This window comes from Chelmon rostratus, chromosome 4 (assembly GCF_017976325.1).
Source record: "Chelmon rostratus isolate fCheRos1 chromosome 4, fCheRos1.pri, whole genome shotgun sequence".
NCBI lineage: Eukaryota > Metazoa > Chordata > Actinopteri > Chaetodontiformes > Chaetodontidae > Chelmon > Chelmon rostratus.
This window is the reverse complement of record NC_055661.1, coordinates 1,066,650-1,090,313: the sequence shown is the minus strand read 5'-3', so window position 1 is coordinate 1,090,313 and position 23,664 is coordinate 1,066,650. Positions and strand designations below refer to the sequence as shown.

General features: G+C 41.3%; 1 protein-coding gene across 1 annotated transcript; it reads left to right on the top strand.

Annotated features, from left to right (window-relative positions):
• Positions 1-15,254: 15,254 nt before the first annotated feature.
• calr3a (calreticulin 3a) lies at positions 15,255-23,573 on the top strand. Its single transcript, XM_041934766.1, has 9 exons — positions 15,255-15,464; positions 16,230-16,331; positions 16,814-17,017; positions 17,226-17,320; positions 17,424-17,633; positions 19,962-20,075; positions 20,276-20,419; positions 20,600-20,692; positions 21,238-23,573. The coding sequence occupies exons 1-9, from the start codon at positions 15,329-15,331 to the stop codon at positions 21,475-21,477; spliced, it is 1,338 nt and encodes a 445-aa protein (XP_041790700.1). The 5' UTR covers positions 15,255-15,328; the 3' UTR covers positions 21,478-23,573.
• The last annotated feature ends 91 nt before the right edge of the window (positions 23,574-23,664 follow it).

The following is a 23,664-nucleotide window of genomic DNA, read 5'->3' as shown; positions in this document are numbered from 1 at the left end:
TAACCACCAATGAAAGTTAGGAAAGTTAATGAGAGGTGTCCTCTAAACGTACTGCACTCGTTGTTCTGGATTATACTTTAGCATTGCCAAAAAACAGTCTGTGATACACATTCCCTACTACAGCCTACTACATGTGAAATCACATGACGAGGCTTCTTATTGCTCTCTTAAAGCAGGTCAATAATTCAGCTCACAGATGGCCCTCACGCCTCTGCATTGACTCTTACTGATGAAAGACTGCAAGGCAAATGACACTTGACTGAACATGACTGCTCAAGTCTTAGAAGCTGGTCTGATGCCAGCACACCTCTGCTGATACAATAACAAATAAATCAAGTGGACATCAGGATAATTTGAGTTTATTCCAACCTGGGGCTTATTTTCAAACCGACCTCTCACTGTTTTCTTGCCCCTCCAGACTTTTTTTGATTCAGAATTTATTTAATTTTTGACTTACCAACATGAAAGTTGGCTCAGCCTCAACCTTTTCTCCAGGTTGCTTCCTAAGCTTTTGAGTCAATATAATATTACAGTTCTATGGGTCATTTTTAAGTCTACGAGCACAAGATTGGGAAAAGTACCCACCTGTGTATGATGAACAGATAGAGGCATTATTAGTGAGGATCCAAATGACTTTAGCACAACTAGAAGCTTTAACTTTTAAAAAGCCTAAAATATTTGAATGATTCAACATAATTGTTTAAAATTGTTTTTGATTTGATTTGAGCCCATGAATCCACATGTGCACTGGCTCTGCGATTAGTTTAAAAAGGGATATTGCTACCTAAAAATGACTGTATTGCATTGTGAGACTTGTTTCCCAATTGTTCCCATGTGCTAGTGTAAAGGATTCAATATGCTTCAAGTGACGTGGCTTCAGGATCGTCTAACAGTGTCTGAAATCTCCTTTCTGCTTGCACAATTGGGGGGTGTATTTGTAACTTTACGAAACAAACAATCTGATTTTCACGCCCACTTTACGGAACAAGATTTTGAACTTCTCTCTCAAGTCACCTTTCATGGAAAGTGAGTGTAACAAAATGCAAACTGTCAAGCATAAATTGTGTGCACCATTATGCCCATTTTTACAGTTCATTGTAGAAAGAACCCAAAGACACAATTCCTGGAGGGCTTTGGTCGTATTTTATCAAAACCAAATAATCTAAAATCTCTCATCAAATCTAATTATGTAGGTTTAGCTTTAAAAACTGCATTTTTCAAGAATCTTACGTTATGAATAACTAAAGCTCAAAGATTCAGAAGGCAGAGACAGTTTTCAGTTGCAGCCTAATTAATGATAATAATTGATATTAACCTGTAGCTGCAACGAAAATGAGCTGTGCAGCAGGAGATATGAAATGAAAATGAAACACGCATCTGACATTGCTGTACCAGCTGTACCAGCTCTGCCATGACATGGGTTTTGTAATACAATCACCACTGTGATAAATGTTTTAGCATATTAAATCTAATGTGCTTCATTGTGGCTGTGATGACCTGCAGGTAGAGGGCTACACACATACTCAGTGAACAGAGAACTCACATCAGCAGATACGAGACGCAATTTTGTTGGATATTAGCATAGCATTGTTAATAAGAAGGATCACTGCCTGAACATGAGAGGACCCTCTGTTAGACCCACTCACCCGCTGTGTTCAGGATGTCCTACAGACGATCCGTTAAATTAACATATAAATAGTGCAATATTGTGTTACATCAAATTCATTGATATCCTTTAAAAGTTGAATATTGTCTTACAGAATTGTTGCAATTTCACTCACCCACCACATGACTGCACACTCTGCTGACAAAATGTGCTTTTATTTGTAAACAACTAAATTCAGAATAATTAAAACGGAAAACACAGAATTCGGGAAAAAATAAAGTGGAATCTGGAGAAAATTAAAACAGATTTCATAGGATCCTAAAAGTACAGTGCTTCCATGTCACATCAGCTCGAGCTGAGCAGTTTGCTGATTTTTTCACACGGGTAATAAGGGAGCAGGGAGTGGGACAAAGATGGAGCCCAGGAGAGTAAAACACAACAACCCTGAGGTGCATGTCAACATTAAGCAACATGAACAGCCTCGTGTGCTACTGCTCACTAAATGCTTTTTCTACAGCACACACATAAGGCTCCCTGCCACTATAAACACACACACACACACACACAGATGTACAGGAAATAAACTGGAGAGAAATAACTGAGTCATCTAAAATGACTGATGAACAGTGATACTGGAGTTATTTAGCAATTTAGCAAAGGTCATTGTGTTGCACTGATTTCACACGTGGATCTGTGGGGGGCCACAGGTAACACTGAGAGCCTGTATGTGGCATCCATGAAACACTACAATAACCTCACCTTAACCCACTCCATTACTAATTGGCCACAGCAAACAATCCGACAAATTTTCAGATATATAGCAAATTAGGCTGAACCAATACTTAATTCTCAGAGAGAGAGAGAGAGAGAGAGACAGAGACAGAGAGACAGACAGACAGGGGGGGGCATAGACCGACAGAGAGAGACAGAGACAGAGACGAGAGAGAGGGAGACAGAGGAAGAGAGAGAGACAGAGAGAGAGCATCCTTAGTAGTTACAGTGACCAGTTACTGTAGGTACCAGTCCAGGCTAGGTTGGGAGACTAGCCAAAAGTTGGTCTAAGTCTGTAACTCAGAAGGTTTTATTTTTTCCCCAAGACTGATACATGCTGCTCTGATGAATTACTGCAAAACACACCAACAGTATCATAACTAAATAGATCAGATGATAGATCAATCAATCAATCAACTGCTGAGCTGAATCAGACAGATTCTAATATCTTGTTATCAGTGTAATCATAATAATAAACTTTAATTATATAGCACAATTCATGCATAAAACAAATAACAAATAACAATAATGTGTGTAATAAAACAAGAAAAACAAATACATGAATTAAAAGAAATAAAGTAAAGTAGAGTAAAATACAAAAAAAAGACAAAGTAAAACAGCGTAAAAAGAAAAGACACTTCAGAGGAAAGCGGCATTAAAAAGATGTGTCCTTTAAAGACATCAACAGATTTAGAACCCCTCAGACCTTCAGGGAGGTTGTTCCACAGTTTCAGGGCATAGTTAATAAAGGCTGCCTCTCTGTGCCTTTTAGTTCTGGCCTCTGGAACAAACATCGGTTTGAGTCAGAGGATCCAAGAGACCTAGCAAGCACATATGTCTTAACCATGTCGGACAGATAGGACAGGGCAAAGCCATTCTGTGATTTCAATCCATTAAAATAATTTAAAAATTAATTCTGGGACAGACAGGTGACCAATGTAAAGATTTTAAGATTGTCTGGATCTCTGTCTGGACAGAAGAGCGTTACAGTCGTGGGATAGAAAAGGTCTGCCTCTGGAAATATTCCTTCAATGATAGAAGGACACTTTAGGTGTTTAGTGCAGGTAGATTTAGGTGTTCAGACAGTTTCTCTCTCTCAGCTCCAATAACAAGTTTTGTCTTGATTTAACTGTAAGACGTTCTGATAACTGTTGAGCTTACAGACATATGTAGCTGGGTATCGTCTGCATAATTATGGAAACTGATGTTACGATTTCTAGTAATATTGCCAAGTGGTAACAAATAGAAACTGAAAAGAACTGGACCTAAGATAGAGCCCTGCGGGATACCACATGGCAGGTCTGTTTTATTGATCATTTAGTGATCATCCACCTTCCACATAGAACCGTCGGCCACTTAGATAAGACCTGAACCATTTAAGAACTGTTTCAGAGAGACCAACCCAGTGCTCAAGTCTGTCCAGAATATTATGATCTACAGTATCTTTTTCAAACACACTGTTGTCCCAGAGGAAATCATTCAGCTGTTTAAAAACTTTTTTTTTTCCAAAATCTTACTCAAAAAGGGTAGGCTGGAGATTGGTCTGTCATCTGTAACTACAGACTAATCTAAATAGTCTTTTTCAGCAGTGGTTTAATTAGATCCATCCATCCATCCATCTATCCATCTTCTTCCACTTATCCGGGGCCGGGTCGTGGGGGGAGCAGTCTAAGCAGGGATGCCCAGACCTCCCTCTCCCCAGACACTTCCTCCAGTTCTTCTGGGGGGACCCCAAGGCGTTCCAGGCCAGCCGAGCGACATAGTCCCTCCAGCATGTCCTGGATCTTCCCCGCGGCCTCTTCCCAGTGGGGCATGCCCTTAACACCCTCCCAGGAAGGCGTTCAGGAGACATCCGATATAGATGCCTGAGCCACCTCAGCTGGCTCCTCTTGACGTGGAGGAGCAGCGGCTCTACTCTGAGCTCCTCCCGAGTGACAGAGCTCCTCACCCTATCTCTAAGGGAGCGCCCCGCCACCCTGGGGAGGAAACTCATTTCAGCCGCTTGTATCCGAGATCTCGTTCTTTCGGTCATTACCCAAAGTTCATGACCATAGGTGAGGGTGGGAACGTAGATTGACCGGTAAATCGAGAGCTTTGCCTTTCGGCTCAGCTCCTTCTTCACCACGATGGACCAGTACAACGACCGCATTACTGCTGCCGCCACACCGGTTTAATTAGATATATTTTCAAAAACAAGTTCACTGCTGTAAAGTGGTGCATGGTGCATTTCGATTTTGGGGTAATGCTGTTTGGTTCATTGTCCATCCTTTTATGAGTATTGTTTGCTCTGATGGCCGCAATCTTATCTCTGAAACAGGCAGGAAATTCATTGAATTTTGTAGTGCTCAGGTGATCTGGGTAGTATTTAGGGGCAGGGTTCATGAGACTATCAATAGCTGAAAAAATAATTCTAGGATTGTTAGAATTTTTATTTATAAGTTCAGAGAAATAAGATCGTCTGGCATTTCTGACTGCTGTTTTGGTGTCTGCTAGGAGTTCTTCATCACAAGACATCACAGTGAACCTGAAGTTTTGTCTTTCTCCATCTCCACTCACCTTGGGGCTGTTTCTTTTGAGTTGGTTTATGTTGTTGTTGTTGTCAACTGTTGTTGAGTTGGCAAAGACTCGGGTCTATTATTTATGTGCAAAAAAAAAAATCTGCCAATTCAGATGTAAGATATCAGTGTTTCACAATGTGTCTAGAATTACAATTCAGCATATGAAGAGAGACAGCAAATTCAGTGAAGTAGTGATCAGACAGAACCACATCCATGAAATGTAAGCAGAAAGTCCCCGTGTAATGACAAGGTCTAAGGTATAACCACAGCTATGAGTTGGTCCATTGACATGCTGTGTAAAGCTCAGACCAACTGTGGACGGTTGGCGCTCCAGCTTCCCCCGCACATCGAACTTGTTACTCAGCTGGATAGACCCAGACTTAGTGTAGTTAGCTGGGACTAGTAACAATTGCCTCACTTCTTATGTGACCTTTGCTGTGTGATGTAGCTCCATCGCTTGTTTTCCCTGAAGCTTAATAAGCTTAATATTAAATGTCAAAAAAATGTAATGATTTCTACATTAAACCCTGTATAAAGAATGATCAACAGTGATACAGTAAGGGCCAAAACATCCTGATTTTAGTCCCTTGTGTACATCAAGCTTAAAAGCAACTGTGTCTTTGTTTGACCCCTCAGTCTGGTAAAGACCCACATCTGTCATACTAGAAATAGGAGACTCCTTGAAGCATGATGTCATCAGGGTTATTTTCTCTGACAAACAAGCCTCTTTTAATACTAGTTGTAAATGCAAAGGTCTGTGATAAGACGTCATCATCTAGACTATCCAGGCACAGATTGCATGTGAATATCTGGAGTCATAATGTGACTTTACTTTGTGACACAATGTTTTTAAGTAATAATAGTAATGTAGAATCTCTGTAAGACATGCATGTCTTGTAAATAATTCAACAGGCTTCATTTTCTACTCCGTCATTACTGCTCTGTAAACAGCTTCTTAGTGTGAGTGTGTGTGTGCATGACGTGTGCAGGTTGAGCCAGGCAGTGAGGTCAGGTCCGGCAACTCGTAACAAACTGCAGTGCTGGGCCAAATTACTGAAGGAAACTAGATTTCTATTCAGCCAGCCCCACCATCAGCACACAGCTCACAGTCATGTTGTGTACCTGGCCTCTTCATGTCCCCAAGCTGAAGACACAAGTACATGTGACTGATATGGCAGTAGCGTGGCAGCTCGAGCATGGCCATATGAATATTTCAACCACGTGCGGCTGGCACAACACATAAGCTCAGTGCCCCACCCTACTGCTGGGATCAAATGTCAAGCTGGCTGCCAGACATGTAGACGTGTGCAGCGTGGAGCCGCCATGTGTGGGCTGATAGAGCTTGTATGTCAACAGCATTTTTCAGGATGGCCTCAAGTTCAGCATTGAGCAGCAAGGAATTAGAAATACTAAAATCATTAAAAAAAAACATGAGCTGCTGATGCAAACACGCATTTTGTTCTGAAGTTCTTCACTCACTTCAGTATTTCTTTCATTCTTGTGAATAAATGGCCAAAATATTTCCACTCCAACCACAAAGAGTTTAAGCAAAATTTCAGGAACTATTAATTAGTGGCCTTGGTCAACAATTACGTTGGGAGAAAATCACAGAGGAAGTGCACATCATCTCTCCACTCACAGTAGCTCAACAGACTGGAATGCTATGCAACCACAACACATGCTGAGGTCTGAGTTTGTACACCAGCTGCTATCAGACATACATTAACCTACACGATCTATTTATACTGTACGCATATATGTCCAACTTGAGTGCAAACATCAAATTCACTGACAGTTGTGGAAAGACCTGGAAAACTGCATTACTGAGAACCAGAAAAAACACGACAGTTTGAGTAAAAGTGCTGTCACCAAAAAACTCATTCTGAGCATTTTCTCAGCAAGTTCAAATTTCTAATCTAACCAAAAATGACATGCCAGCAGCTTCCTGAACTTGACAGTTTTCAGTACTCAGTACTATGGACATGGTTTTCTTGGTATACCAAAAAAGTATTGAGTTTCCTTCCTAAATAGCCATCAAGTGCTTTTCATTTTGTTGCAGCAATATTGTGCAAATATTGATCATCATTCATAATTTTCAAGATACATCAATCAATCATTGTTTCAATCAAACCTAGTGAAAAATTCCCAACAGAGGTTCAGAGAGGCAAAGATCACATCTTAAAATGTCTTGTTTAGTCTGACCTACGGTCCAAACCCCGAAGAGATTCAGTTAATAGAGAAAAGCAGCACATGCTGCAGTGAATCTTCTTTCCTCTCGAGTCTGCGTGTGAACAATATACACTTGATGGTAAAAAGATCCAGATACAGAGTGGCCAGAAGCAGGTTCTGGTGTGCTGCTTTCCTCATTGTGCAAAATACACAAATAGTCCAAAATGTGTCATCTAAATCACAGACAGGCCACTCATTAGTCATGAGTGAACTAAGCCTCTCATACATGTGATAGGACTCTAACAAACATGCTGGGATTTGCATAATGCTCCAAAACCCACAGGGCAGAGCAGCCAGAGTGATTTACATGAGGCCAAATGACCCCTGCAACACAAATTTAACAGCCATCAATTATTAACTCAGGCTTATGAGCTGGCTTGCTGCTAGGAGAGAAACTGCCATTGTCTATATTCAAGATGCGGCCCACACCCTCACTTTAAAGGTAATAAACTTCATAAAAAATTTACATTTTTCACTTTTATGCTTTGTGCACCTAACTTAATGAACACAGGGTCGGGCAGGCTAGATTCAGCTCCATGACTGATGGTCCTTCTGCTGTAACGCCAAACCCAGTTCAATTTTTAATATTGTTTCTTGAGCAGTGGTGAGCTTATATGCTAGTGTACAACATGGAAAATCGTTCTGCATCAACCTGCTCTTGAATACAAACATAACCCGATACATAAAGTCATTCTTCATCCATTATGAGCTGGGCTTCTGTCGTTGATTCACCACCTCTCTCCAGGTTATAGTGAACAGTGAGGAGCACTTCTGAAAACTGACATTTTACTACACTAATTTCGTCCATTAATAGATTATATGAATGCCGAATTTCTCACAGGAAACTACTGATTCACAAATGTCTGTTGTGTGTAATGAAACATGTGAATTTGCCGGCAAGCAAGTTCATATGAAATGATGAGGTCAGTATGGGAATGTGGTGTTGCGTTTTCTCTCATTAAGGCACAGATGGAATTTCTGCATCTTGAGTTAAATAAGATGGTGTTAGAAAGGTAACAGGACGGTGCCACACCTCTCCATTTCCAGTGCCTCCTCTCATGGGAGGTGCCTCCATCCATCATGAGGAAGAGGGATGGAGGTGCCTCCATCCATCATGAGGATGTGGGATGCTGCGAGGAAGGATTTCGATAACCCAACCCACACTGATAACGGGTCCATAGGTGCATTTCCTGCTAGCATCCAGCTAGCAGCACAGGTTAGCTGCATTCCAGCAAAGAGACGGCAATTCAGACCGACAGGTGCAACAGCATCATCATCCAGCCGTGCACAGCCTGCTTCTACCGCTCCTTCCACCTTGACAAATATCCAGAGGAAATATCCAAGCCAACAAAAACCCAGCCAGTGAGCGGACAGGAAACAAGCCGGAATTCACACATACGCTTTTCTGTATGAAAATTGTTCAATCGTGTGAGCGAAAAAGTGGCGAGCTAGCTAACACCAGCAAAGCCGAGCGGAGCGCTGTTAGCCTGGCTGCTGGGCTGGCTGCCTCCCTCTGCTCTGAGATGGAGCATCGAATAAAACAGCGAGCAGAGAAAAACAACAAACCAACCAACAAACCGCGTGTGTTGCTGCACTCACCTCTCTGCCATTTTCCCCACAGTTCTTAAAATCCGTTTAGAATAAATCCTACAACGTCTCCCATTTTGCCCAAATTGCGATCGCCGCAGTCACCGAGTCACTCCTTTCAGACCAGTGTTAAGTTAGACCAGGTTAAAAATAACCAACACTGCGTCCGATCGCAGCCTTCATAATAAAAGCCCCTCAATAAACGTGGCACATGTTTTGAAGATATAAGTAACGTACGTAGACATGAAAGCACACCCCCATATATGCAGGACTAATACAAAAAGAAATTATGACAGAGGTGTTTGTAAATCTTATATAAAATAACAGATAACAACCTAATTTTACTGTGTTTTTGTCGAGGTAAAACGCAACCAGACATCACGGTACGGGACACAGTGATAAACAAACATGTTGTAAATGCAATGGAAAGCATTTTCTCTGAGTGTTTGTTCACAAAACTCAATAAATAATGTGTCGATTCTCATCTGTTCAATGAAATCATTTCACATTGTCAGTCTCAAAAGCTGCTATACCATGGTGGCCACACCGAGTGTTGCTTCTTACTCACACTACATAGATGTATACCTGTGGAATTTAATGTTCAACAATCCAAGCACACATTTGGCAGCTTGACACATGTTTGTGACATCTGGATTGAGCATAGCAATAGCAATAAAGGAGTAGACAAATAAGGCACAAACATTACATTTGTACAAGCTGGTGTTGTATTATTTTGTAATAGACAAGCAACAATCCATCAGAAATGCGTTAGTCTTAAAAATGGCCATTTCACACCATTGGTGCTGCTAGTAATTGGCAATCTTTTGCTTTAGAGAATTTCAGCCGAACCTTAAATGTTCACGTCTACTATTTTATTTTCTAATATATGTTCAATAACTTCCGGTATTGGTCTTGCTAATTTTTGTTGTTTTGACGCACATGGGAACGAGCGTTACATGTTTCAAGTGGTGATGCATTCACAATTTATGAAAAGGACTGTCTGCATGGGATGCTTGTCAGTAATGTACTGCTCACCAGAGATTTCAGGTGGTACATTTTTATTAGTTTGTCAGGATTAAGGGGATGGCAGCCAGTCCTAGCATGCTCTGGGGCACCCTGGGCAAGTCTCGAACGCATTACAAGACAACTCCCATAGTCTACCTGAGATAGTATTTGGAGAGATCAACCCATGAGACTGTAGCATGAAACTCATGAGAACACAGGGAAAGCATGTACTCACAACAGACCAGGATTCAAGTCCGTGTATGAACTCTGACATCATCTGCAAGTATATACAAATTCTAGCCTACAGGAAATTTTATTTCCATTTCATTTGTAAAAACACAGGAAAATTAAAACTTTTCACCATCAAGTCATTCTGTGACCTTAAAGTGCTGGGACAGAACCACTGACCAGCGTGATTATCAGCGTACCTCTCTTTTAAACCTAATCAGTTAGATGAAACAAATGTCTTCTCTCTGATAGCATCACACCCCAGGTGCAGCTGAGCTCATCTGGCTTTCAGCTCATACCAAACCATGATCCAGGAGCTAGTTGTTTTTGATTTGAACATGCACATCATTATCACATTTTATTTTTTTTCCAAATGAAATATATGGTCTGTTATGGTTAGTTAGTTGGGAACCTTATTGTCTAGATTTTGGAAAATTTTGGAAGTACACAGTATAAAAAAAACATGATTTAAACTAAAGTTTTAAAGTTGTACACAGAAAAACAACACACAAAAGTAAGGGTGTGCCAGGTCCAAGACTCTGGTGTAAAATATCTCAGGTGATTAACAGACAGGTTCAACTTCAGTCTTGTGCTGTTTTTAAAGACCGCTGTACAGCCAGAGCAATGTTGGATTTTAATGGAAGAGCCAAGCTGCAGCTGTCAGATTGCAGGCTTGTGAAGGATGCATATGGTTCTTCCTGGTAGGATAACCAGGCCACTGGTACTGGTTGCACATTCTACTGCTATGTTCTCTTAATGCCAAATTCATGCTCGATATGAGCTGGTCACTGGGAAAAGCTGTTCAAATTGAGAGAAGTAGAAGGTGTGTGACCAGGGGTGCACTGAGCACACTGCAGCCTCTCGTTCTTCAATCATACGAATAGAATGGATGAAGAAGTTGATTTTAATGCAAGCCTGTGTTGGTGGGACACATTTTCAGCTTCACTACCACTCCTTCCACAGAAGTATAAGGATCTCTACATTAGTCCTGACTGTTTGTTTCTTAAACCTGCAGAATCCTTTCAGATCATATTGACTTTCTCCCATTTGACAGTTTTCACACCTGGTCAAGGCAAACCGTCACACTGACAGGCTATCCTCTTGTGGGTTGGCGGGTCTTTGGTGTAACACTGGGCCGGTGTGTGAGGTGTGGGTGATGAAACCAAACCAAGTATCAGAGGCAGCATTATCAAGTCAAGTATGTGAATCATCACCACACAGTTTCAAAGCTCTCATTCACACAGCGTGTTGTATCTTTCCATTTGTGGGCACCACAGTGTTTTCTACATTCCTCTAATCATTCCTTTATTTCTAAACTTGTGACAGAGCAGTACAGTCTGACATTTCCCTGATGAGAGATCCTCCGAATCCTCTTGCAGGGTGCAGGGAAAGCGTGTCACACAGTGACATTGTCTCTTGGAATTCTACTTCTGCACTTTTAGCTGTGTTTGCCATCAACAGGCTGCAGCCAGAACGTCTGGTGTGTGTGTTACATACATGTAGAGTGTTGGTATTTGACACCTTGATATTTCGGTTTACACAACCTCGCTCATGGCTGGTCTATCTCAATATGCTATCAGGTCAGGGTTAATTAATCATACATCCACATACTGTTGTCTTTTTTGTTTTTGTGTCACCCTCACATTGTATCACTAAAGTGATATCTAACCAGGATTCCTTTTGCTATCTGATATGTTCCTCAGTCTCAGCTGCCTCCTGCCTCCTTGTTTCAGTGCTCAATATGCCAGTGTAGGACTGAAAGCTGACAGGCCTCAAGGTTCTTATCATGAAGGCAGTGACAGACACACGGAGCCTTCAGCATCATGCCCGGCTAAACATTTTCTGCCTTTGAACTTCTTGGAGCACTGCAGCAACACACTGAGATGAACAGTTAAATAGAGGCAACAGTTTAGTGTAGTGACAGGACACTTGCACACTGCAGCATTAAACTGTTGCCTCTACTTTCACAAGCAGAACTCTTCATCAGCCTCAACTACCGTACCTGCACCTGACATACATGTACCTTTGGCCCCAACTCTCAGAGAGAATGCATGACCAGAAGGGCAATATTGTTGGACACCATTCACAAATCCTGTTGCTAAGTAAGAATGAGCAAATCAGTAGCTTGTACAATCAGGCAGAACCAAACAAGCAGCAGTGAAGCTGCAATGTTGAACTAATGTTGGACCCATAAGCAGACCTGCAGCAGTTTAGATGCAGATTTATTGATATGTTGCAATGGAGGTCTGGAGAGCTGAGCAGAGTGGAGCAGGCAGAGAGAGATGAGCTGTTGGCTGGAAGGAGATCGGCAGGCAGAAAGCAGGCAGACAGAGACCACAGAGGGAACCTGAGGCACCGGGCACCACATGATTATACTAGATGCAGGCTAGCTGAATGATCTGAAGATTGGCATGTAGTGCCTGGGTACATACTGCAGGAGATTGATGAGTGGATGGTTGCAGGTGTGCAGGTTGACTGGCAGAGGGTGGGAAAAGGAAGCCCCACACCAAAACAAACACAAGCACAAAGACAGAGAGAAGACAAACAGAAGACCAACAGGAACACCAGGAGTGAGGGACAGGCACACAGAAGTAACATGTGTTGAGATCAGGAAATGGGGAAGCCCTTGTGGATCACAGGTACAGGTGCAAAATCCGGGAATATTCAAGATGGAAACTTTCCATGGGAAATTCATGGGAAATAACAGGAATAAAACGGTAATATAGGGATTATTTGTTAAGGTCGATTGAAACAAGCCATATCATAAGTGGACAGTTATAAAAATCCTTCAAACAGAAATGAAAAAAATCAATGCTTTAGTTGAGTTGATCTTGAATTAAAAGAGTTGCCTCATTTAACATTGTATTGAACTTTCACTGAACAAAAACAACAACAAAAAACAAAAAAAACCCTTTTCCTTCTCAGGTCTTCATGTCATCGCCATGGACTTTCTCGATGTCAGACACTGATGCCTCATGGTTCTAGGTCAGGCTCAAAGAGCCTCAAGTTTGACTGAATAGGCAGCAGCTTTTCAACTCATGGTCTCTTGGTCAGCCCGGTTACACTCAGAGGCAGCTGATTTTGGTGGGATCTGGAAGATGATAGAGGCAACAGGGAACGTGTCTTAGATGCAACAAGTCCCTTCCACTGGAGGCTGATGAGATAAGATAAAATAAAATAATCCTTTATAAATCCCACAATGGAGAAATTTACAGTGAAAAAGCAAGAGATGATGCATACATAAATGATATAATAAGTAAAACAAGGCAATGGTTGACAGTGGTTCACACTATTGCACATATGAAATATTGATAATGCTCAATTTAGTACAAACAGTGAATGCACGTCAGCCAATATTTTTGATTGCACCTGTCTGCTCCTACGCCCTTCATTTAAGCTTGTGAGCTGAAGGCTGCCAATTTCATCATTATAAATCTGGATGTTAAATGAAGGTTAAAAAATCTTGCTTAACAATTCAATTAATATTTTATGCCAATATTATCAAGTGATCATACCGCAGATCAGTAATTTTAGATGTATTGATAGATGGACAATCTTATTGACATACATTGACACACTATATATAATCCACGTGCAGTATGTTGGTATGGCACTGTAATACTACAGTGTACATTGATACAGTGCACAGTGTACGGTGCAGCAGACCAGTAACCAGCAGCAGAAGTCATAATGTTTCTGTCATTTCACAAACCCAGTTTACCCAGAAAATCAAGATCAAAATGATCTTTATTATTTCACAAAACAAATTCTAAATTGTGAGCATTAACTAATTAGTTATCCATGGGGAGTTTCCATTTCTATGCAGGCATCAGTGATGATTTAAATTGTCATGAGGTCACTCTGACCTGTAATACAGACTCTGGGGCCTCTCTGGGGCCACTTTTGGTACTACCAGTTGAACAAACAACACGAAGTAACAGCTGTTGTGTAAGCAAAGATGTTTTTGGATGATGATTTTTGCCCAGTTTATTCACAGTCCATCTGATATGCCACTCTGGCCCAATGCTTGAATCAGGCTTGTATTCACATGTAGTACAGAGGCAATCAGGGGCCTACAGTTGATAAATAACCACATACAACATATCACTGGATGAGATTTTTCCTGACTCTGTCAAAAATGACTCTCGAGCAAAAGTTCAATCAGGAAGACCTTTCTTCTGCATGCTTAGCCCTGTACTTTATTTTTCATACCATCGTGCATTCACTCTTATCACATACGCTCATTCATAATTTCTTTGCTGTCATTGTCTGGGACTGTCAGTTAAGATATCAGCTGTTCTCATTAGCTGGTCACATCAATCCAGTAGCACAGCCACACATTGCCTACATTGTGAGCTGCTCGCTGCTGTATTTTTAAATATGATTCTCTCTCTCCCACCTCCCCATCACAGCCCAGTCTTCGCAGATCTTCATCTTCATCATTTCATCCTCCTCACCAGCCTCATAAATGTATAAATGACATTTTGTAATTGAGACTTTCAGAAATGTTTTTAATTTTTGTGTTGGCAGCCGTGTTTTGATATAGACACTTAATTTGCACTATAGTCTACGATACATAAGACTTGTAGCCTAATGTCAAAAATAATTACAGTTACATTTGCAATAGAAACATAATGAAAAACAGTAGAGGCATTGTCCGATGTAATCAAGGCTTGTGTATGGGACATAACCTCAGTAGTTGGCCCGCTGGTACTGTGTTGCGGCAACGGCTGTGCGAAATTGTTTGCGGTCAGTTATAATATTGTCCTTAGTGGTCGGTCAAATATTAGCCATCCCCATCCTCAGCCTCACCATTCCCCTATGGAATCAAGCAAAGTAGGTCTACCTCAAACTTGTACTTAAGTTCAGTTCAGTTAATATGCTTCGCAACAAGCCACTACTGCATTTGGGTAATATAAAGGTCCCCCATATCACCTCCGTTCTGTAATGTGGAGGGCCTACCAGGACAAGGCACAAGGCTTTTACCCTGAAACCCGTTCGGCGGGTGGGTGAAACACGTCAGCACAAAACGTTCCCTTTTCCCACAGTCCCTGAATACAACAGGAGAGCGTAGTACTCCCTAAAAGCTTGGTATTTCACCCAGGAGCGGTACATCCCGCAAAACCACGCCCACCTGGGTGAAGTACCATGCTTTCAGGGCCTGTTTCCCCGATCTTCGTCCGATGCAACCGCCACCCGAGCGTTTCCGAAAAGTAACTCGTGGTCTCATTTCATTGGCGAGACGCTCGTCCAATGAGCTGCGGCCATCTGTGCAGTGCTCGTCGTTGTTAAAATTCACAGCTTACGTTTCCTCCAGCCTTTATTAGCCGATTTCAACTTAGCAATGTTCTTGTCACTTCTCTGGCACCGGACAGAAGCTGCCAGCATGAAGCTTCCAGTGGCGATTCTCGCAGTTTTTGCATCAATAGCTGTCACTGTCGACAGCACCGTCTACTTCAAGGAACAGTTTCTGGATGGAGGTGCAGTAACATTACAGCCAATTCCATGTCTTTCTGTGTTCTGTGTATGAATGCTTGTGTAGTGTCTAAACTGCCTTAACTGCCTTCAAAAGTATCGTTTGGTAGTTTCTCTTCAATATCTGGCCTTTTAAAGAAAATATATCTTTTAAAATAACCTTACTGCTTCCAGTTAACCCAGTATAATAGGCTAGGACATATTATGTGTATTAGTCAAGTGAAAGATAATATTAGCTACAAACAGCTAATGAAGCCTAGTGTGATATATCAGTTAAGTATCTTAAATGTTCAATGGTAATATTATTTTTTTAATCGAGTTGTCTTAATTTTGCCAAGCATTAGGAACACCGATCTACCAGGTCATTAGTGTATATCCTGTGTGTGAGTCCAAATATTCTTTCACTTTTGATATTGGGCTGATCTGCACTGAGGGCTTTCAGGTGAAATCCAGCTACAACAAACTTACTGTACCACCTGTCCTCTATGTGCCAGTTAGAAGAAAAGCACAACCTCCAACTGTTAACTCTTGAGTTTTAATATGAGTAATACAAACTATTACATTGTCAACTAAAAACTATTTAACAGTTACTGCCCTTATTATGAAGTCCTCCTATGGCGGCATTAGTCTGTAAATGCATTGCAGCCATTTGAAACTTGTGTGTGGAGGGAACAGTGTAATAAGTGTATAATGTGTGTTGGCAATATTATATCATGTAACAGGAAAGGCAGGTAGTCAGTAACCAGTTGAGTTGGATTGCTGTGTTTCAGATGGATGGAAGAGCCGGTGGGTCGAGTCGAAGCACAAGTCAGACTATGGCCAGTGGAAACTGAGCGCTGGGAAGTTCTATGGAGATGCTGAGGCTGATAAAGGTATTTCTTATATGTTCTCTCACAGGGACAATTGATGCAAATGGATTTGTCTGAAATTGGTGTATTTGCATGTCTCAAATACTTGCGGGTGGTGTCCTATGCAAATATAGTGTATGTAAAAGAGGTCTGTGTGTATGATCTGCTTACAGTCCAGCCACTACAAAGACAACAAACTGGCCTCTACAGTATGTGCTCAGATTATATCCAGGACTGGAATAACCTGCCAGGGAGCCCTTGGGCAAAAAATTTTCTCTAGACTCCTATTTAGACTCCTTTATTTGCACCTCTATTGTTCTTGTTCTTCCTATTGTAGCGCTGCTGCAGATTATTCATTCATTCATTTTACTCTGTGGTAGCTTGAATAAACACAAATTAATTTAAGACTATTTAACATTAAACTGAAACTGAATTGTGACATTAGGCCCATCTTAAGGACACAATCTCAAGATTCCACATTTCCTTCTCATATGCACATATACCAGGTATCCAGACCAGCCAGGACGCCCGCTTTTACGCCCTGTCAGCCAGCTTTGAGCCTTTTAGCAATGAGGGAAAACCCCTGGTCATCCAGTTCACTGTCAAGCACGAGCAGAAGATTGACTGCGGAGGCGGCTACGTCAAGATCTTCCCCTCCAACCTTGACCAAAGCAACATGCACGGAGACTCACAGTATTACATCATGTTTGGTGAGTCATGTTGGTCTCGCAGAGGCTTTGAGGCCCGACCACAGAACACAAATGTCTGAGGAGAGACGACTTGGAAGGATGCTCGATACATTTTCCTGACAAGTCATTTTTACATTCAGCTGTTTCAAATGTAGTGATTTCTGTGGTTCCTCTGTAATGTTAGATCAAGGAAATTACATAAATAACTTAATCTGACATGTGTCTCCAGGGCCTGACATCTGTGGATACAGCACAAAGAAGGTTCATGTGATCTTTAACTACAAGGGCCAGAACCACCTCATCAAGAAAGATATCAAATGCAAGGTAGCTACTGCATGACGCCTGTTCAATAATTTGGATTTGTCTTTTTAAAGGATGAATTAGAGATCCTTGCTCACTCTAAATTGCCTCTATCCCCTCTCTCCAGGATGATGAGCTGTCCAACTTGTACACACTGATTCTGAGTCCAGACCAGACATATGAGGTGAAGATCAACAATGAGAAGGTGGAGTCTGGTTCCCTGGAGGATGACTGGGATATGCTGCCCCCAAAGAAGATCAAGGACCCAGAGGCCAAGAAACCCAGTGACTGGGACGACAGAGCCAAGATCGACGATCCCAATGACACCAAGCCTGAGGTAGGAGATCGGTTTCACTTCACACATCAGGCTTGGCTTTTAATCTTAATTTTCTTTGCAATATATAATGTATGAAACTCTTGAAACATTTGAAACATTCTTTCTGCCCCACCAATATTCTCAGACATTTCTTGCAAAAACAGGGCGTTTCCTCAATGGTCTCCATTACACCTTTAGTGTCAACATTACTGAGATAATGTCAGCTGACTGAATGTATGCTACAATACACTCTGAACTCTGAAGTTCCAAGAAGTAGGTTTACCAAGCTGCTTGGGTAGCTTAGCTGAGAAAAAACAAGAAACTACCTCAAATCCTGTTCTTCAAATGTGATTTTTTTTTTTGTGGTTTTGTTCTACATTGTGCTCCACAATATTTCCAGTGTCCCTATGTTTTGATCACTTTTAAACACAAGATATTACCAGAGAATGTGGTCAAACTTAGAGTGATGTTCTGTTGGTGAATGCCAAATGCTCTGGCTCCATTGGTCTCCAAACGGTCACAATCTATTAGTTGAGATCATGTCTTTTTGCTAACAGCATCTCAAAACGACTTTTTGTTTTGTTTGATTTTGGTGTACATGCTTTTTTTGTAGTATATTTTACAGTGTATTGTAAGTATAGGTACCTCTTATCAAAATGAAATTGGGATAATTACACTAACAATTCACAGGGATTTCTCAATAAGTTCCATGCTGCCATCATAAACCCTAAGGAGGCAAGCCATTTGTATCTAAAAGTTGTGTCAGGCTCATCCTAAAACGTCTTGACCATGATCCAGCTAACTGTCAGGTTCAGGTTTAGGGATTTGTTGCTCTGACAACAGTTCCAGATGAATTTTAAACCACACTCATGTAAAATCACCAACACTCTAGTCATGATAACTTTGTTATACACCTGTGAAGAATGGGGCCCAGGTAACTCAGAAAGCCAGATTCTGAGAAGAGTCCCCTGGGTTTCTTCAGACCCAGCTAACATTCTGTTATCGGCACATTGCGAAGGGTAATTAACATATAAACCAAATGCTGGACAGAAAATACAGTTTATTACAAAAGTCTGCATATTAAGCATTGGTCAAAAGGCTTTTCAGTATGTGAAGGCAGATGTTTCTGAGCAGACAGCTCTTTGTTAGACAGCATGAACAGTGTTGTGCTAGAAAGGTCACATTATAGATGCTAATAGCCTCACCCAACTCAGTTGGACAAGAACACTTGTCCAACTGAGTTGAGGTATAATGTTTCGTGCTGGACAGGTCATCCGACCATAACGTCTGCATTAATGGTAATTTATGAAGATAGTCTGCATTCAGTTTCATTGGGTCGAGTGTCCTTGAAGGGACAGATGTCATATTTGTGGAAAAACTTCACCAAGTCCACATACAGCAACCACATGCTATGTACAGTACGCTAGACCATTGTTATTGTGATAATGGAAGTATTCAGCCTTGTTGATGTAATGATGTCGAACACACTGCAACAACAAGCATGGCTGTAGCAGAAGTAACATTGCCTCTGGAGCTGGTTCCAAAAAGGGACGTGACTTCAGCAGTAAGGGAGTTGTTTGGTTACAAAAGATCAGAAAAAGAAAGAAGACTTTAACAACACAAGGAGGCAGTACAACAAACTTATTGTACCACCTGAAGCTGAAGCACCTGGTTGAGTTCGAGTAGTCTCACAAGGAGCTCAACTCAACAGCGACTGAGTTCTAAACCAAGCTAACAAACTGCATTGGCTCAGCATAGCATCGCCAAGTCTGAAGCAAGCTTTGCTCTGCTTTTTGTCATATCGTCAAGGATATTTATGGCAACTATCTTGCTATTTTTTTAGGGACATATCGCCCAACCTGTTTATCAAAAATGAGCACCTAGGTGGGACAAATGAGCTGCTCATAATATCCCAAACTAAATTTGAATTGGTCCTGATTGTAAGTGTATGATTTTCATTTTATTATGGATCCTACTTTATCATGTACAGATGATTTACTCTTTACTGTGAGAATTAAATAGTAGCTTCAGAATTGAACCTAAATTACTCTATTGAACAAATAAAAAAGGAGTCATTATCTAAAATTGACTTCATGTTTGGGGTTCAACTTGAAAAGTCTTAGTCATGACCTAGCCACCTGTGAGTAAGATGCACTTAAGATGCTTTCAGCTTAAGAAAATGTTGCTATGACAACAGTTGTAAATAAGCTTTTAACCAGGTTTGTAGAACTGAAAAATCCAGGCTTGTGTCAAATAATCAGCAGTCAGATCAAGCTAGTTTATTTATCTGTGGCCAAGGCTAAGTTATAACAGAACTTATTTTGTGACTCCAATTCTGGTGTCTTCTAGGACTGGGACAAGCCAGAGACCATCCCTGACCCTGATGCCAAGAAGCCTGACGACTGGGACGAGGACATGGACGGAGAGTGGGAACCTCCTATGATCACCAACCCAGAGTATAAGGTAAGGCTTTTCTAGCAGAGGACGTGTGCTGGAGCTTCTCTAGACAAGACGACTGATCACCATTTGAAATCCTTGTACTTGTGTTTGTGAGAAGAAATGAATGTACTTTTTAAGGCTTGGGTCATGGTAGGTGGGTAATGTGCTGGATTGTGGAATTGGACTAATCAGTAGTCCCAACCCCTCTCGTGTTGTGTTTGCAGGGTGAGTGGAAACCCAAGCAGATTGACAACCCTGACTACAAGGGATCTTGGGTCCACCCTGAGATCGACAACCCAGAGTACACTCATGACCCCACGATGTACAAGTTTGATAAGGTTGGCGTGCTGGGCCTGGATCTGTGGCAGGTAACGATTACTACTCACCCACTGAGAGCTCTGATAACAAGAATTACTGGGCTACAGAGTTGTTTCATGCTGTGTGGTAAAAAATGATGATACAGTTGAGCTGAAACTAGATAAGAAGGACAATATTTTTTCTGGATTCCTTGAGTAAATAATATTAATGTGTTTGGTGTCTTTGTTCAGGTTAAATCTGGCACCATCTTTGACAACTTCCTGATCACTGATGATGTCAAAGAAGCTGAGGAGTTTGGGATGAAAACCTGGGGGGCTACTAAGGTAGGACGGGAATAATAATACATATTATTGTCATGACCAATGAATCCATTGATTTTTGTTTTAGGAATCAGCTGTGTTTAGGTTTTTAAATGAAATGAATGAATGAAATGACACTGATCATCCAAAGTGAAGAGAAGTAACCATAGTTCTTGCCTCCCGTTGCAAAGACACAGGGTTTGATTCCCAGTAGCACGACTTTGTGCTCGGCCTTGTACAGTTGCATTTCAGTGAACATGGGAACTGGGAAGCCAGCTTGGAATCGTTTCATTGTTTCTGCTCTACTTTGTCTCAACTTGGGGTAGAAAGGTTTCCACTGCGTGCATTTTAAACAACAGTGATGCAGAGGACCGGCAGACCCACAACACTTCTCATTTTTAACCCCTTTTCAACTCATATGTTGATTTGGCTAATTGCTCTGATTTCAGAGAAGTGATGGCCTTTTTTAGATAAAAAAGTTGGAATTGTCATCTTCAGTGTGAAGTGTAAGTTGAGTCATTGCTGCATAACTTCACCAACACCACAACTTGTTTTACTTTGTGCACCAGGAACCAGAGAAGAAGATGAAGGAGGAGCAGGACGACATGGAGAGGAAACTGAAGGAGGAGGAGGAGAAGAGCAAGAAAGGCACTGAAGGTGAGGAAGAGGAGGAGGAGGAGGAGGAGGAGGAGGAGGAGGAGGAAGATGGTGAGAATGAGGATGCAGAGGAAGAAGGCGAGCATGACGAGGACACTGACAAGGAGGTTGGGACAGAAGAAGAGGACGCCAACCCGAAGGATGAGTTGTAGAGGAAAGACCCAGCTGACTGCTGTGTGCGTCTCTACAGGTTCAGACTCATGACAAACATCACTGAAAGCCTGATGGACTCTGGCCTTTCTAACAGCAGCCTTTTATTCAGGTGTAGAGGCGGGGGAAGGGTGGAAGGTGGGGTCAGGTCAGATTTATTTTTTTATCGATTCCCTCACTTTTTTCTTTCAAATTAGAAATGAGAGAAGGGTTTACATGTCGTTTCTGTTTTTCTTTCTGTTTGTGTGTCTGCTTTGGTTGAGAATTTACTAATTTAATGTGATTTACTGAATGTGGTCTGCCCCGTGGTGTGTGTGCATCCTGCAGTTAGTCACAGAGCCACTTCATTTTTATTTTTTTTTATTGCCTTTGTCAGGATGTCCATAAATTGAGGGTCTGTGGTCTCTGGTTCATGCACTTTTATTTCTCCTGTGTGATGTAGTACTGTTAAATTTTAATTGATCCCCTTCCTAATTTATTAAGTCATTACTTTCATTCCATGGAAACGTCAGTTCCCAAAGCTCTGATTTTGGACATGCACCCTTCCTCCAACTCTGTGTGTTTAAGAGTGAGAGACAAAAACAAACTGTGATTTTTACAATCCTCATTTTGTCATTGTTCTGAATGAGTGACTGTCCCGTGGGTGAACACTGTTTTTGAGTTTTAGTGAATAAATTAAAGCTTCTCTCAACAAGCTGACACCTGTTTTCAATGGCAGTGGTAGTTGTGGATGAGTGAACGTTAGCCTTATTTCAGTGTGGAGGGAAGGAGGTATTTATTGTGTGATTGAATGGGGGTCTTAACAAACATATGCTGTCTACCTATATTTCTACTGGGGTGGGGCATTTTAAAATGTTCAGTATCTGTACCAATATGATATCTGAGTTTCAGTGCAGATAACCAGAACAATGTTTTTTCAATACCTCACTTTCAGGAATATACTGTAAACAAGCTCAAACCCCAGAAAACTGACAAGATAATTTCAACTCATGGTTCATTGCCAGCTTTTTCCAAGTTTGCAACCACATCCCATAGCCTTCATCAGCAAATTCAAGTTGGCTCAGCTGTCATCACTTGATCTAAGTATGGGACCTAACTTACATGCTAATAGATTCGTATGGGGGAAGATTGTAACCCTCTGGCAACTATCTCTGTAGAAAGATGGTCTCTGGCATTGGATGTGAATGTCCTCCTTGATCTTTCTCTGGCCATCCAGTGACTTAATCGCCTTGTTTTGATTTAACAAACTAAGCCAAAAGGCACAATGCACCTGAGATACAAGAAGAGCATGGTTCAGTGGAGCTAAAGACAGATTGAAATCAGAAACTTTAGCATAGTTGTTAATTGAAAACTTTTCGATACTTGATACTTTTACCACATTTTGGCCAGCATTCAAAAAGTCTTGAGGTTAAAAAATTTTAGAAGCTTTTCCTAAGTTTGTGGCACAACATACAGTAAAGCCACAAGTCTGTGGAGTGTGACCAAAGTTAACAATCAAGCCTGTATTTGTTGTCCTGGTTGTTTGAGTTTGTTGTCCTTTGTTAGACTTCATAAATTCATGATGCAGAACGATCTAGAAAGAAGAAGCTTGTGTGCTGTGCTTTCCTGCAGTGCCTCTTGTACGCTTGGCTCTACCACTTAGAGCATGTATATGAGGATGCCACAATACAAAGAGCACAGTCATTAAAAGGGCAAGTTTAGGTTTCAACCTAATTATCTGCTACAGCGGACACCTGCCAGAGCCAACATGAGCCAGTACTGTCAGAAATCTACAATACCTTAAGACTGGTGACAAATTCAGAACATCAGTAACTCAGGAGAAGTTTGGTTATGAGCACGTCCACCACTATTTAGTGAATCTGCTGCTAAAAATATGTGCATAATATCCCCTGGCTCAAGAGAAGCTTTGCCAAGTCTGAGAAAAATGATACCGACAATGTCACAGTGAAGCCACCTGTTGAAAGGAAGCTATTGGTTGCATGATGAAAAATGTAGAAAGCTGTGTTTTTTGTTTGTTTCAAATATGTCATATGGTTTGCTGATTAAGATGATCTGTATATTTGCTCATATTGTAAAATGATTAAAATTACGAATCATTAAAAAATGAATCCTGTGTGTTTGGAACTTGACCCATACAAGGGACTAAAAGACAGGATATCCTTGACTACTGATGCCTATTCTCCTTTAAT

What these genes read in the sequence shown, in the direction of transcription:
- calr3a (XM_041934766.1), top strand. Translation starts at nt 15,329, where the DNA reads ATGTTCTTGTCACTTCTCTGGCACCGGACAGAAGCTGCCAGCATGAAG. An exon ending in AGAAAGATATCAAATGCAAG is followed by an intron (nt 17,321 to 17,423) that starts GTAGCTACTGCA and finishes CCCTCTCTCCAG; the next exon opens with GATGATGAGCTGTCCAACTT. An exon ending in AAACCTGGGGGGCTACTAAG is followed by an intron (nt 20,693 to 21,237) that starts GTAGGACGGGAA and finishes TTTGTGCACCAG; the next exon opens with GAACCAGAGAAGAAGATGAA.